We start from the raw sequence: 14,877 nt of genomic DNA, 5'->3' as shown, positions 1-14,877 counted from the left end.
ACCCTTGGCTCATCCAGCCTGCATTCCCAAAGATCACAAAATAACCCTGGACTGACACAGCTTCCAGCACCAGCCCTGAATCCCAGGCACAGAGTTCCCAGGCAGACAGAGACCTGAGGAAGCAGAGGATAAAACAGGGGCTGAGAAAGGCAGGGATCTGTAATTAAATCTGGGCCAGTGAGAAGCAGAAAGAGTTAAAAGGGAGCTGGTCCTCAGAAAAGGAAAGGAAAGGTCTGGACATGGGGCTTTGTGGGCACAAGGCTCTCCCTTACAGCCTCTTTCTCCAGCTTGGAAGGACATGCAGGAAAGATTTTCCTAGAAAACAAGGCACAGAAAGTTATAACATTTATTTAAAAACACACACCAGAATCCCACTTACAGGAAGTACAAAAAATAAAGGTTATTTCTTGCTTCCCCAAGACCCTGGATTTGTGTCCCCTCTCCAGGCCAGAATTCCAACACACCTGGTCCTGAAGGGTGGAAGAAGTGGGTTGAAGACCTCAGTGGGCCAGAAGGAGGGGCAGGAAGGACAAGCCATGAGAATTTAATGTATTGAGTGTGCTCCCACCTCTGACATGGGGACAGAAGCTACTGTGATGCCATGGCTGGGTTGTTAACACGTGGTCAGGCGTGGGTTTGCCAGGCTGCCCAGGTAACACACCCCTGGTGGGTGTGGGTTTGCCAGGCTGCCCCCAGGAGCTCTTCTGTCCCTGATGTCTCTGCCATCAACAAGAGCAGCACCATCTCCGTGAAGATGTCTCCACTGGGGTGCTGCAAAGGGCCCTGGAGCAGTGTTTTTCCTTGGATGAGCCCACAGCAGAATCCTGTTCCCAAGGGAGCTGCCCATGGCCCCCTCACCCCAAGCAGCAGCGCTCCATCCCTGCAGCCTTCTCCCAGTGGATAGCTCTACCTCCTTCCATCTATCACTCCTGGCTTTCAGGAGCTGTCAGAATCCTCCTGCAAAGGGACAATGGCAGCCCAGGGTCCCTGTTTCCCTCCCAGAGAAAGGGGCCTGTGGAATCCTGTGGAATGATCAATGGCTTTTCCCAGCTGGAGACAAAGGGCTGGCCACTGACCAGCTGCAGGAGGGCAGCTCTTTATCCTGCCCCAAGGTCTGGCTTGGAAGGGACCGACAATTCCCAAAATCTCTCAGTCTGAGGCTTTCCACGAGAGACAGGCTTCCTGCACAGCCTCCTCCTTGCTCGGGGCATCCCTTGGGACGGGCTCCTGGTGTGCAGCCGTGCCTGGTGGGTGCCAGAGGGGGTTCTCCTGCTCATTTGCAGACGTGTCTCTCCAGGCTGCGCCGGCAGCGCCGGCACACCACGGAGCAGCACCAGCGGTAGCGGCAGTGGCAGCGCTCCTGCACCTCCTCCGTGTAGGTGTTGTAGCCACGGCCACAGCACAGCAGGTCACAGCTGTCACTGCCCACTGAGCTCCTGTTGCATGGCCTGCAGAGAGATGTGGGACATGGGGACCTGCCCTCCCTGCCAGCCCTGGCAGCCCCCAGAGTTGGTGTGCTCAGAGCAGGAGGCAGCAGGATTGTGGAATCATGGAATGGTTGGGGTGGAAGGGACCTAAAGATCATCCAATGCTACCCCTGCCATGGGCAGGGACACTTTCCACTGTCTCAGGGTGCTCCAAGCCCTGTTCAACCTGGCCTTGGACACTTCCGGGGATCCAGGGGCAGCCACAGCTCTCTGGGCACCCTGTGCCAGGGCCTCCCCACCCTCACAGCCAGGAATTCCTTCCCAATATCCCAACTAACCCTGTCAGTGGGAAGCCATTCCCCCTTGTCCTGTCTCTCCATCCCTTGTCCCAAGTCCCTCTCCAGCTCTCCTGGGGCCCCTTTAGGCCCTGCAGGGGGCTCTAAGATCTCCCTGGAGCCTTCTCTTCTGCAGGTGAGCACCCCCAGCTCTCCTAGCCAGGCTCCAGAGCACAGAGGCTCCAGCCCTCAGAGCATCTCCATGAGCACACATGGATTTGTTGAACAAGTCCCTGCCTGTCCTGTGTTGGGGTCCCAGACCTGGATGCAGCAGTGCAGGAGGGGTCTCACCAGACAGGGATTCAGGGATCTGCTGCAGGCTCACCCCAGCCCAGCCACATCAGCTGCCCAGGACACCCAAACCCAGTGGAACAGACACTCCTGGAATCAGAGGCTGAGTTCTTCCTACCTGTCCTGTGTCCCCAGAGAACCCAGCTGGGGGTTTGGGGTGCAGTAGTCAGGTGAGCTGATGAGATAAACCAGATCCATCTCTGTCACTGGCCTGGCATCCCCTTCCTTGGGGATCAGCTGCTTCCTGGGCCCCACAAGCCGATGGGTCACCTTGAGGGCTGCCAGGTACCTGGATTTGAGGTCAGAGGCGATTTCACCCAGGTCTGGCAGCCCTTTCCAGCAGGTCTTCACTGAGCAGGAGCCTGAAACCCCATGGCATTTACACCTGGTATCCAGGGAGTCACTGAGCACCTGCAGGGATACAGGTGAGCTTGCTCTCTACTGGTACTGCCCCAGGGATTGACTCCCAAGGGCACCCAGGGGAGTTTCAAGGGATGAAAGAGCTCAGAGCTGAATATAATGGGGCAATCAGGGACTCAGGCCTGCTTCAATCCCTTCTGATAAGAACCTGATCCTTGGGGAACTTCCAGGGGAGCTGGCAGTGGGGCTGGATGTTTTCCAAGCCTCACCTGGAGAGCAGGAGTGGATGGAAGCACACAGATGGGATGGGATGGGATGGGAAGCCCAGCTGGAGTGGGGCAGGAGGAGCTCTGTTTCCAGTGAGAAGGGTGGAAAGAGCTCTCCTGTCTCCTAGCTCTCCCAGAGCACTGAGAGTACTGGTGTGAAATATCAGCTAACTGGGAATACTGGTGTGAAGTGTCAGATGCGCTGGTTGTGGCAAGGGTGTGGGATGTCTGGGGGTGAGCAGCAGTGTGTGTATGTGTGTGGGTGCCTGATAACACACTTTTTAACCATTTTATTGCCTCCTGATGTTCAGGACATCCCAAAAACCTGTCTGACATCTGCTGCCTTAAATTAGGGACCTCTGCTCCTGCTGCTGAGCTCCATCTATCCCAGGGGGCTCAAACCCCCTGTATCACCCCCGGCCAGTCCTAGGGGGCTCACACACCCCACCCCAGACCACCGCAGCCCTGGTGGGCTCCGCACCCCCCATCCCAACCCGCATCCCCGGGGGTCCTGCACCCACCGCCCGTCCCACGGCTCCGTTGTGCCGGTTCACGGCCCTGAGCCCAGGCGCGGCGCCGGTGCCGGCTCTGGCGGAGCCGTCGGTGAAGGCGGCCCCGAGCTGCAGCCCGTGGCTCAGGTTATCGCCGCAGCCGCCCCAGCGGGAGCCGGGCGCGGGGGGCTCGGCGGGCGCGGGGCCGCAGGAGCAGCGCGGGAGCTCCCCGGAGGCGCAGGAGCGGGCGATGCTCTGAGCCACGGCCGCCGCTGCCAGGGCGTGCACGAAGGCGGCTTCCCGTGTTCCTGCGGAGAAAACAGGGGTTTTTCCTTCCTCGCTGCCCAGCCAGGCTCCCAGGCTCCCCTCTCGCACGTGTCTCGGTGAAAGGAGTTTCTTTATTTCGTCTTGCGTCAGGATAAACGCAAGGCCTCTCAGTTTTTGTGTTTTCAACCTGTGGCCCCTGGGTTACACTGACCGCATCCCCACCTCTTCCCCCGCTTTTTTTGGGCGCCTCTGGCAGCTGTTTGAAATGGAATTTACTGTCTGTACCCCCCCCCCCCCTCCCCCCCCCCCCAGACGCAACTTGCACAGGATTAACACCACGTAAAGGCAGCATATTTACCCCAAAACAGAAACCCACGCGCTGCCAGCCCGGGATGCTCCTGGGGCAGAGCAGGCTGGGCGGGAGGAGCATCCCTTACCTGTGAGCAGGTCGGGGCCGAAGCTGGGGGCACGCTGGATGGAGGAGCAGTTCCACCGCATGTCCGCAAAGCTCTGCTGGCACAGCTGCTGCGTCCGGCGGGCAGCGCGCACGATGCTGGGCATCGCCTCCAGGTGCCGGCGGCACAGCTGCAGCTGCTCGGGCACCAGCAGCCGGCAGTGCTGGCTCTCGTTCCAGGCCACCCCGCTGCCTGCCAGCCCGCTGTGGGGAGAGCTGGGGGTCACTGGGGGGGCCGCAGCGCCCCGAGGGACCGCCAAGAGGGGCTCTGGAAGGAGAGATCCCGATCCCTACTCACAGCCACTGGATGGCTGCGGAGAGCCCCAGCTGGCACAGCAGCGCGGTGGCAGCGGCGGCGGGGCGGCCCATGGCTGGGAATGGGGCTGGGATGGGGACTGGGAGCTGGGATGGAGCTGGGAATGGGGGTGGGATGGGGACTGGAATCTGATGATGGAGCTGGGATGGGGACTGGGAGCTGGGATGGAGCCGCGAGTGGGGCTGGGATGGGGACTGGGATCGAGCTGGGATGGGGACTGGGAGCAAGGCTGGGGCCGCTCGGCCCCACTGCCCCTTTTATAGCAGCAGGTCCTGCCCCCCGGGGAGGGGAACAAAGGCGGTTTCGGTGCCATTCACACACAGGGTTAGGGACAAGGAGGGGCTGGAGGGAGGCCAGCTGTCATCAGCAGTGACCGTCCCCAAACAGCACCTGGAGGGGGGTGAGGGATGAGCCGCTGCAGGATGTTCCCCCAGCACTGCCACGGCCACTGCTGACCGTGTCCCCAAAGTGCCACATCCACGTGGATTTTAAATCACTGCAGGGGTGTGAGTCCACCACTGACCTGGGTGCCTTTTCCATGAGGAATTTTCCCTAATACCCAACTAAACCTCCACTGGCACAGCTGGGAGCTGTGTCCTCCTGTCCTGTCCCTTGTCCCCTGGGAACAGAGCCTGACTCCCCTGGCTGTACCTCCTGTAGGGTCAGCACAGGCTCACAATTTCTACTTCTTTTTCTGCCCTGGCAGGGCACCAGGCCTGGCTCGTGCCTGTCACAAGGTGCATTTCTTGGGATCTCTCTCTCCTACAAGTACAAAACCAAAAGTGTTGCCTGGAGCCCGTGAGGAACCAGGTAGGCTGGGATTTTCCCACAGTGGGAGGTGACATTTGACACGAGCCCAGCTGACCCCAGGTTTTGGAAGGCATGACAGGTTGAAACCCACTTTTTAGGCTTTCACTTTCTCCTTGGCTGTGCTACTTCCTCTCTTTCTGGAAGGTGCTTTTCCTTGACAGAACCAAACTAGGGGTTGGTTGCCATCCCCCTGTGACCTCTCACCTTGACAGGACATGCCTGGATGGTTGATTTTTGTCCCCTTGTGACCTTCCTTTGACTTGGGATCATGTGCACTGAAACCAAAACACAAGGCTTGAGTCACTGTCCTTCCCAAATGATTCCCTTGGGATGCAAAGGCCACAGCGCATTGTGCTGGAGCAATGGCCCTTGAGGAAGGGTCCCAGGTCCTCCCAAATCCCCACCAAGTTACAGGGGAATTGGTTAAAGGGCAGAGAGAAAAGGAGGAACACAGGGGTGACCCCTAAACACCAAACCTGATGTTTGGGATTCTGTCTGTTGTGGCTTCCAGCTCAACTCCTCCTCAGGGTGTGGATGGTATCTTGTTTTGGGACCTGGAGGATCTCCAGGGGTTTGCCAGGACAGCACTGGGGTTGGATGGCAGCTGGGAAGGCACCTGAGTTCCCAGGGGGTTCTGAAGCCTTGAGAATGGTCAGGAAAAGCTGCTGGAGAGGTGGAATGCAGAGAGGAACCACTCCAGGATGGGCTGGCAGGAGGGAATTCCCTTCACAGGTGATGGGGGCTGTGATCAGCACCAGGACAGGAGGGCTTGGTGCCACCCCATCCCTTCCTTTGGTATGGGAGCTCATCCTGGGCATGGGCAATGGAAGCAGTGCCAGCACAGGGAACTGTCACAGGCTGCCACCTCCCACCAGAGGTATTTTTACCAATCCCTTTTCACAGGAAAGTTTTGCAATGACGGAGTAGTAGGAAAAACACAAACCTTTTAAAGCAAAGCCAGCCCTCCTTTGAACGTCAATTCCTCTTTTTAGCTCAATCCTTAGAACAAGCGGAGGGTGAGTGCTAAAAATACCCCTTCCTTCCCCTTCCAAACTGGGCTGGTGGGGGGCAGGAGGGGATTCCCAGCCCAGGAGAGGCTTCCCTTCCCCAGCTGGGGCTTCACTGCTGGGGGGAGACCAAAGGAGCTGGATAAACATTGGGAAAGGTCCTGTCCCATCCCACCCCCCTGGCTGGTGTTGGCCACCCTGGGGACACAGGGAGGGGCTAAAAGGGCAGAGCTGGTGCTGGCTCAGAGCTCCTGGAGTGAGGCTTTAGTGCAGGAACAGCAAAGAGTTGTCCTGGAGGGCCAAAGGTTGGTGTCCCTCTCTCCTGGGAGGCAGGGGCCAAAGCAAACACCTGTGAGTGGATTGTGACCCCTGTGAGCACGCAGGGTCCCCATGCACTGTCCCAGCTCCCAGTGTCCCTCACTCCCAGGCTCAGCAGGGGCAGATCCAGGGACCTTCCAGGGGTTTCCCTGCCATCAAAGTGTCCCCTCAGGCCCTGGTGACCTCGGCTCCCCACCCCAGCCTCACCTCCCGGCCGAGCCTGTGAGGAGCCACATCCTGTGCCAGAGTGGTGACAGTGATGCAGGGGGTGGTGGCACGTGGTCATGGGGCACTGACGCTCCAGCTCGGGATGGGGATGAGATTCCTGCTGCTGGTGGGCACTGGCAGCATCCTGTCCCCAGTGGGACGGTCACCCTGGGTGGCAGGAGCCCTTCCTGCCACGGAGCTCAGCTTTCCTTCAGGGAAACCATCCCCTTCCTCTTTCCAGAGAGCACAGGCCTGGGGACAGTGGCAGGGACCTCCCAGTGCCACCTGTCCCCACAGCGTCCCAAACCTGGGAGCAGGGACAGTGGCTCTGCATGAGGACGGACATGGGTGACACTTCCCTGTGCCAGCACTGCCTGTGCCAGCACTGCCTGTGCCCACGGCAGTGTCCCCGTGCAGGCAGGGAGGATCCAGCTGCAGCACATGTGGCACATCTGTCCCAGCCTGGGGAGGTGACACTGCAGAGGCAGGAGGGACCCGGGGGGACACGTTCCACATCTGCCACACCCCGAGGCACCTCGGGATGGAGGGCCCAGCCCGGCCAGAGCCCCTGGAGAGGAGGAAAAGTGTCATGAACGACATGCCCGGCCTCCCCCCGGGCTGGGAGGAGATGCCAGGGCAGCTGTGCCAGTCACGGAGCGGCTGCGGCAGGCAGGGATAATGGGAAGCAGCCCTGCGGATGGGAGGGACACAGGGCGGTGTCCTGGAGGTGCCACCAGCCTCTTGTCTCCATCCCAAAGCCACAGAGAAAGTGCCACATTCACCAGGAGAACATCCCAGGCAGCACGAGGATGGGGCTGGATGAGATCAAAAGGATTTGGGAATGGGAGCTGCAGCAATATCAGGGAAAATAAAATAAACTGTACCTCCAAGCAGCCCTCTGGAAAGGGATGTACCTTCAGCTGGGTGAAAGGACTCCTTATCTTCCTTATCTTATCAGGACTGGGGAGATTTAGGTTAATTTGGGCTCTGTCTGAACACAGAGGAAGAGAAATGCTCTCCACTCTGCCCAGCTGGGATGGCCTGAGGAGGGAGATCTGCCAGGCACTCCCCAGGATATCCTTCAGCTCCTGCAGCAGATGAAGCTCTGGATCATGAAAAAAAAAGACCAAAAAAAAAAAAGAGGGAAGAGGGGGAAAAAAAAGAAGAAAAAGGGGAAAAGCAAAACTGCTGTAATTGAAGGGAGTTGAGGGAAGGTAATTTCCGCCTGGGTTAGTGAAACAGCTCGGTGGAAATTCTTGATAAAAATCTATTCTTCTTTGAAAATGCAGATCCAGGGAAATGTGAAGGCTTTCCACTGGAAAGAATGAGCTTTGCTGGATTTCTCAACCAGTTCTCTAGAAAATTTGTCAATGGTCACAACATTTTAATCACTGCTGCTTTTTTTGTCAGACCAAAATTTACACTCCTGCCGCCTTCCAGCCTGACACGAAAATGCAACATTTTTGGCATCGCTGCTTTATTTGTTCAAAATTTAATATTCTACAGATCTTTTGCCCTCCTTCTGGATCAAGAAAACACTGGAAATGCCAAGACATGCCCGGGATAGGGAAACCATTTCCCCTAAAGCTCGGGAAGCTCCAGATGAGCAGCAGAGCTCAGCACAGACCCCACGTTTCTCTTGGCCTCGTGCTGGTTCTGGGGACACAAACATGGTTTGCTGCCACCTCATTGTCCCACCCTGGGCCAGCACAGGCTCACCTCATGTCCTACTCCTGGCCAAGCTGTTCCTGGGGCTGGAAGAAGGGGGCATTGCCCTCAGATGCAATTCTTGGTAAATCCATGAGAGCACAACCTGGAATCCCGTTTTTCTTTGAGGCAGGAAAGCACACAGACATCAATAATGGTGATAACCCAACAGCATTGCCCTGGTTCGTTTTCCACACCTTCACAGCCCCTCCTCAGCCTGGGAAGTTTTCCCTCTTCCCCCCTTACCCTGGGCTTTACAGAACCCTTAGGGCTGGAAAAATCCTCTGAGATCAAGTCCAGTTATTTGGGAGCTTTTTTTTCCTATGGGTTAAAACCAGCCCCAGGATTCTCCCCCCCTATTTTTAGTGCATTTTCCAGCAGATGCTTCAATCCGCAGAGAAACTTCAGCATCAGCAGCCGCTGTCCCCAAGTGCCACTGCCCTGAAGGGGTCAAACCCTGCCAGCTGCTGCTCCTCAGGGACACAAACACGGCTGGGGACACTCAGGATGGCCGAGGCAGCGCCTGGCACCGAGTGGCGGCAGCACATGGTGTCCCTGAGCACCCGGTGGTACGCGGTGTCCCCGCCCGTCCCCAGCTTCACGCTGGTGGGAGCGGCAGCACAGAGCCAGGACATCTCCTGTGATACAGCCTGGGAAGGGGTTAAACGAGGAGCAGAGGCCACAAAAATGCACCAGAAACACCCAGGGAAGGCAGTTTGGGCACTGAAGGGTCCCTGCAACGTCACTGAGCGCTGGGGCAGGAGGATGGCACGGATCGGGATGGGCTGAGCTCCCCCAGCTGCTGTCCCAGCACTTGGTAAGCACTGGAAAAGCAAATCCTGCCCAAGGGACAGTCTGAACTCATCTGGGGACACTGGGGAAACGGGTCCCTGCCCCAGGGACCTCAGGTGTCACCCAAGGACAGGGGACAGTGCTGGGGAGAAGCCCCAGGTGGGTGCAGCAGCTCCTGGGACACTCCCGAGCCCAGCTGGCTGTGGCTCCCCAGGGACATCAGCTGGGGACAGCACTGGGGATGGAGCCAGGGAGCACTGAAATGGGAGCAGACAAGGGTTGTGGTGGCTGTGGCACAGGGACTTTGTGACCTGAGAGGGACAGGGGAACAGGAGCTCCAAGGGGAAGCGGGGGTGTGGGAGCAGGAGATCCAGCAAACAGCAGCCCTGGAGCAGGAGGCTGGGTTCCCTCCTGCCCCCAAGGTCCTGCAGGTTGGTGACACACAGTGACAGGCTCCCCTGCCATAGCCACTGGCTATGACAGGGCACAGAGCTCTGCATCAGAGGGAAACTGAGGCAGGGGTAGAAATGTGGGGGCCACCAAAGTCAGTGAGGGTCCTGGAGCTGTGTGCCCAGCAAAGGACAGGAAGCTGAAGCCCTGACATATTTTATACCAAAAATGCCCTTTCTGCTTCCCAGTAAAACCATGATAAGCTTGAACAGAAAAAAAGGAAGAAAATGAAGCAATTGGGATTTTAAGTAACTTCCAAGCCCTTTTGCTCCCACAGCTCCAACCCACCAGGTGTGTGGAGGTGACTGGGCCCAGCTGGGGACTTCCAAGGTGGAACCAAATGGATGTGAAACGTTAAGAGTTTCACTGCAACCTCAGTTTTGTATTTCCTGGAGCTGGCCCAGCCCTTCAGGTGCCCCCACTCTGCCCTGGGAAGCTGGACAGGTCACTCAAGGGAGAGATGGACAGCAGCACACAGTGACAATCCCACTCAACACCTCCTTCTGCTGCCTTGCCAAGCCCCTGGATCATCCCTGGCTTTGGGGAGTGCTCAGAGGGTGCCAGATCCACCCAGGACCATGACTTGGGCAGCACTTACCTTGTGCTGGGACCAGCTGTCTCTGCCACCATCACCTCAGGGGTCCTGGCACTGAGGGTGGGGCATCTTGTGCCAGCAGGGACAGCACAGAGCCCAACTTCTCCCATGCCCACTCTCCCAGTGGGTGAGGACAGGGTAGAATTCCTCCACAGCAAGGAAATCAGCATACAGGTGGGCACAGAAACCCCCTCCCCACCCCAGCACTGAGAGGCACCACCAAGCACCATCCATTCCCTCTTGCTCCTTCCTGGATTAGGGAATGCTTCAGGAGCAGCAGCAGGGCGTTAGGCAGAGCTATTAAACCTTTTTAAAGGGGCTGCTGGGCTGGCTGGGAAACAGCCAGGTGGCCTCAATGGAGACAATTCCCATCCAGCTGAGTGTGATGTGGAGGAAGGGGGGGTGGTGCTCAATGCAGCCAGCCCAGGGCTTGGTTTCCTGTGCTGAGAGATGGGAATGTGTGATGGCACCCCAAATGCCATGTTTAATTTCTGGCAGGGATCAGAGAGGATGGGGGAATGTCCCTTCTGGAGAAGGGGAGGTGTCTCAGAGCCCAGCACCCACCACGCTCCTGTCACTGGGTTCACAAATCACACAGGTATCAGCGAGACTTCAACCACAATAATATTATTAATATTAATATTATTAATAATAATTAGAGTTCTGACCGATGGCTGCAGCTCTGGGCTACACTTTGGTGATGCTGTCAGGCGGCCTCTCCTCAGCTGGCCCCTGTCCTTTGGGATGGGGCTGGGACACTCCCACCCTGTTGCTCTCAAGTCCCGCACATCCCGGAGCTTTCCGCCCTTTCCTCAGGAGGCAGAAAACCCAGGCACCGAGGAGGAAAAGGCCCATCAGGGCCACCAGCAGAGCCAGGGAGGCAGTGCCCTCGGGCTGGGGACAGATCCACCGGGGAGTGCCAGTGATCCTGGCTGAGATATTCCGGCCGTCCTCCTGGAAGAGGCAGCGGGCCTGGCGCAGGTCGGGCACGGCCACGCCGGCCGCACGCAGCGTGTCCAGCCAGCCCAGAGAGCAGCAGCTCCAGGGGTTCCCAGCCACAGACACAGCCCTCAGGCTGTGGGACCAGCTCCTCACTGCTCCCAAGGCCTGCAGGTTGTTATTCCGAACATCCAGGCTCTGCAGAGGGGAGCAGGAAAGCCCTGGGGGCAGCAGGCTCAGGTGGTTGCCCGACAGGTCCAGCACTCGGAGTGTGCTCAGGCAGGGCAGTGCTGCCTCGTCCATCTTGTTGTCCCTCAGAGAGAGCTCCTGCAGGGACAGCTCCAACCCTGCCAGCGCTTCCGTGGGCATGGACAAGTCCCCGTTTCCTGACAGGTCCAGGGAGAGCAGTGGGGTCATATTGAAGGCGTGAGGGTGCAGCCTGGAGATGTTGTTCTTGGACAGGCTCAGGTGCTTCAAGCAAGGCACGTTGTAGAAGGGGGTGCAGGTGTCTCTGGGGGCTGACGTGTGAGAATCCCCTTGGAAATCCCTTCCCTGGTCACTCCCCTGGCTCTCACAAGGCTGGAGGCTGTTGGAGCCCAGATCCAGGGATTCCAGGTGAGGCAGGGAATCGAAGAACCACCGTGGCAGCACACGGAGGGCGTTGCTGTGGAGGTCCAGTGAGCGCACGGACAGCTCCGTGCCATTGGTGACAGACTCCCTGGCCACGTCCTGGAGGCAGTTCCTTGCCAGGTTGAGGCTGTGCAGGTGGCCCAGGCTGTGGAAGAAGGAAAATGGGAACAGCTCCAGGCGGTTATTGCTGAGATCCAGGTCAGCCACGTGTGTCAGACTGGCCACGGGACGCACGGTCCTGTTGAACCTCTGCATCTCCTTGTAGGGCAGGACAAACTCCCAGGGATGGGGTGAGCCTGGGAGCAGGGAAGCAATGAGGTTGTTGGAGAGGTTTAAGTGTGTGAGATCACGGGCTCTGGGGAGCTCTGGGAAAGAGAGGAGTCTGTTATGGCTCAAATCGAGCACTCGGAGCAGGTAGGGCTCCGCTCCCTCCTCCTCGGAGAAGAGCTCCAGGGCGTTGTGGCTGAGGTTTAAAACTTGCAGCTGTGTGAGGCTGAAGCCAGAGATACAGTGGAGGGAATTCAAAGCCAAGTTCAGCACCTCCAGCTCTTCCAGAGGCTCAAAAGCTCCCTCCTGGATCTCCATGATGTAGTTGTTGCTGAGGTCGAGCTGGCGCAGCCGCGGTGAGCTCCGGAAGGTCCCTGCCAGCAGCTTGGTCATCGCGTTCCCGGAGAGATCCAGCACCCTCAGGCTGGTGAGGTTGCTGATGTACCAGCTGGCCATGTGGCTCTCCAGGTTATTCACAGACAGGTCCAGGACCTCTATATTCCTGAGCAGATGGAAAGCTTCCCCATTAGCCAAGTAATTCCGGTCCAGGTGGTTCGAGCCCAGCAGGAGCGAGCGCAGCCGAGGCAGCTCAGCCAGGGCCGTGGCTGACACGGATTCCAGCTGGTTGAAGCACACATCCAGGTACTCCAGCTGCCCAAATCCTGGCATGTTGCTGCCTGACAGGTTTTGGATGAAGTTGTTGGAGAGTTCAAGGTACTTAATTCCTTTGCCAAGTTCCTTGGGAAATTTCTGCAGGCCAACTCCTTTGCAAGACACCTTCGTGGGGCTCTGTGGAGAGACAGGAGAGGTGTGAATGAGGAGGGGCTACAAACCACAGCTCCAGGCAAGCCAGCTGCTGTCCAAAATGGGCATGAGAAGTGGGAACGAGCACTGCTCCCCCTTCCCAAGCCCAGCTGGTCCAGAGCATCCCTGTTTAGGCAGAGGAAGGGCACTGTGTAGGCTCCACCTTTCCTCTCACTCTGCTTTCCTCTGGAGCTGGGAACCTGGATGGGAGCAGCTAATTTTTTTCTGGGGAGACAGAAACCTGCTGATCCCCATCCAGGCTCCCAGCTGCCTCACTGGAATCCCTGCACTCCATCCTCTGAGCACCTCAGGCATGGCAGGGACGTGGGAGCAGCTGGATGCTGGGGACCACCTCACAGGAAACCAGCTCCAAGGCAGGAAAACAGAGGAAAAGCTGGGAAAGTTAAAGAGATGGGGGCTGGAGGGAGGTGAGAGCCATAGGGAGGAGACCCAGGGCAATGCTGGCAGCCCCTGCCACGCTGCTGGAGCCATCCCAGCCCAGGTGCTCCTTGGAAAACAGCCTTACCTGCTGGCACAGCGGGGAGCTGGGCCTGGTCTCGGGGCTAGCCCGGGCTCTGAGGATGGACGGGAGGAGGCAGAGCAGGAAACATCCCCGTGCAGCCCAGAGCATGTTGGGCTGCGGGCGCTGCCAGCCCCGTCCCGCTCCTGCGGCGTCGCTGGCAGGCTGGGCAGGAGCCAGGCTCTGTATAAATAGGCTTCAGGATGGGATGGGGGAAGGAGATAAGGCATGTGGGTGTTCGTAGCTACGGAAGTGGGAAAAGAAAGACATCAGCTCGCAGAGGGGGAAAAACGGCACAAAGCCACAGGGAAGGGAAAGAGAAACGGCAGGATGGGGAGGAGGGAGCTCAGGTGACCGGCTGGACCCGCTGTGACATCAAATGCCAGGAGGCAGAGGTGGCACGTAGGAAAGCTGAGAGGCTTTGGGGGAGTTTCCCTGTGCCAGGGAGAGGATGTGCCAGCTCCCGGGACAGCAGGGGCAGCTGGCGAGGGCTCTGCAGCCATCCTGAGCCAGGGACAGCTCCTGGCTGTGAGATCACTTGACTGTCACACCCAGGCAGTGACAATCCCTCCCCATCCCAGCGCAGCCCAGCCGAGGGGACTCTGCCTCTCTCGGGAAACAACAGCTTCCCAGGGCTCACCGCCCCTTCCCAGCGGGATGTGCAGAGCTGGAATCCCACCCTCACCCTCCTCCTGCTGTCACACCCCGTGTCCCCCACCTGGGCTGCCGGGTCACCTCCTCGCCCAGGGCAGGAACAGAAGGGAACTGTCCCTGCGGCAGCTCCAGGTGGGATCTGTGCGCCCGGAGCTGTGCCCCACCCACAGGGACATTTTTTTGGTGATGGTATCTCCGTGTCCTTGTGCCACCTAGTGCTGACACACTCCTTGGGGACACGCCCCTCATGCTTCACGGGACACTCTACAAAATGCACAGTTTGGGGTTTTTTTGGCTCAATGTGGCTAACTGCATGTGAAGGAGCAACTCAGGCTACTGAAAGCTTGTCCGAGGATGTGAAGTTTTAGCCACAGAGCTCATGCTCTAATACTGGAGGTGTCTGGCAGGAAAAAAATAGTATATAGACATAAAATACATAAATAAATAAATATAGATTATTTATATATATATATACACACACACGCACAGAGTTACACAACTGAGTTACCCCTCTGATAGTCGGCGTGGTGGGGGACACTTTGTCACCTCAGGATGTGACTCAGCCTTGAGCTGGCCGGGTGTCCCCAGCATCCACGTCAGGCAGGACAGCCGGGACAAGCCAGGGACAGCATTTTGGGCTGCTGCCCCATGGTGTACATGGCACATCTGTGCAGATGTGAGCTCCTGCCAGGGAAACACTGACCTCTGGATGACCCCCGGGCCGGGCCCTCCCAGAAGCAGAACCGGCACATCCGGCCCGGCCACGCCCGGGGAAGCCCGGCCTGTCCCCCCTGCACCCCAACTGCTGGACGTGGCTCTGCATGGTGACACAGCCGCTGTCAGCAGCTGAAAAGTCCCTGATTTGGAGCAGGGACTTCTGCAGAGAATCCCTGGGCATTTGCATCCCAGGGCTGTGAACTCCCTTGGCGGGAGCGCCGGGTGTGGATCAGAGGCGGCAAACACCGAGAGG

The 14,877-nt window shown here is 58.2% G+C and overlaps 2 protein-coding genes across 2 annotated transcripts; both read right to left on the bottom strand.

The window, feature by feature from the left end:
• Nucleotides 1–376: 376 nt before the first annotated feature.
• On the bottom strand, nucleotides 377–4,260 carry LOC118698734 (protein Wnt-11b-like). The gene is made up of 5 exons (XM_036402227.2): nucleotides 4,190–4,260; nucleotides 3,875–4,095; nucleotides 3,201–3,478; nucleotides 2,172–2,464; nucleotides 377–1,448 (listed from the first exon to the last, which is right to left on the bottom strand). Exons 1-5 carry the CDS (start codon nucleotides 4,258–4,260, stop codon nucleotides 1,274–1,276), a joined length of 1,038 nt encoding a protein of 345 aa, XP_036258120.1. The 3' UTR covers nucleotides 377–1,273.
• Nucleotides 4,261–10,743: 6,483 nt separating this feature from the next.
• On the bottom strand, nucleotides 10,744–13,988 carry LOC118698765 (transforming growth factor beta activator LRRC32-like). The gene is given in 3 exon segments (XM_036402275.2): nucleotides 10,744–12,718; nucleotides 13,260–13,546; nucleotides 13,549–13,988. Coding segments are annotated over 3 exon segments (2,433 nt in total). The 5' UTR covers nucleotides 13,757–13,988; the 3' UTR covers nucleotides 10,744–10,780.
• Nucleotides 13,989–14,877: the final 889 nt, after the last annotated feature.

Source organism: Molothrus ater, chromosome 14 (genome assembly GCF_012460135.2).
Source record: "Molothrus ater isolate BHLD 08-10-18 breed brown headed cowbird chromosome 14, BPBGC_Mater_1.1, whole genome shotgun sequence".
Classification (NCBI taxonomy): Eukaryota; Metazoa; Chordata; class Aves; order Passeriformes; family Icteridae; genus Molothrus; species Molothrus ater.
This window is presented reverse-complemented; position numbering and strand designations above follow the sequence as displayed.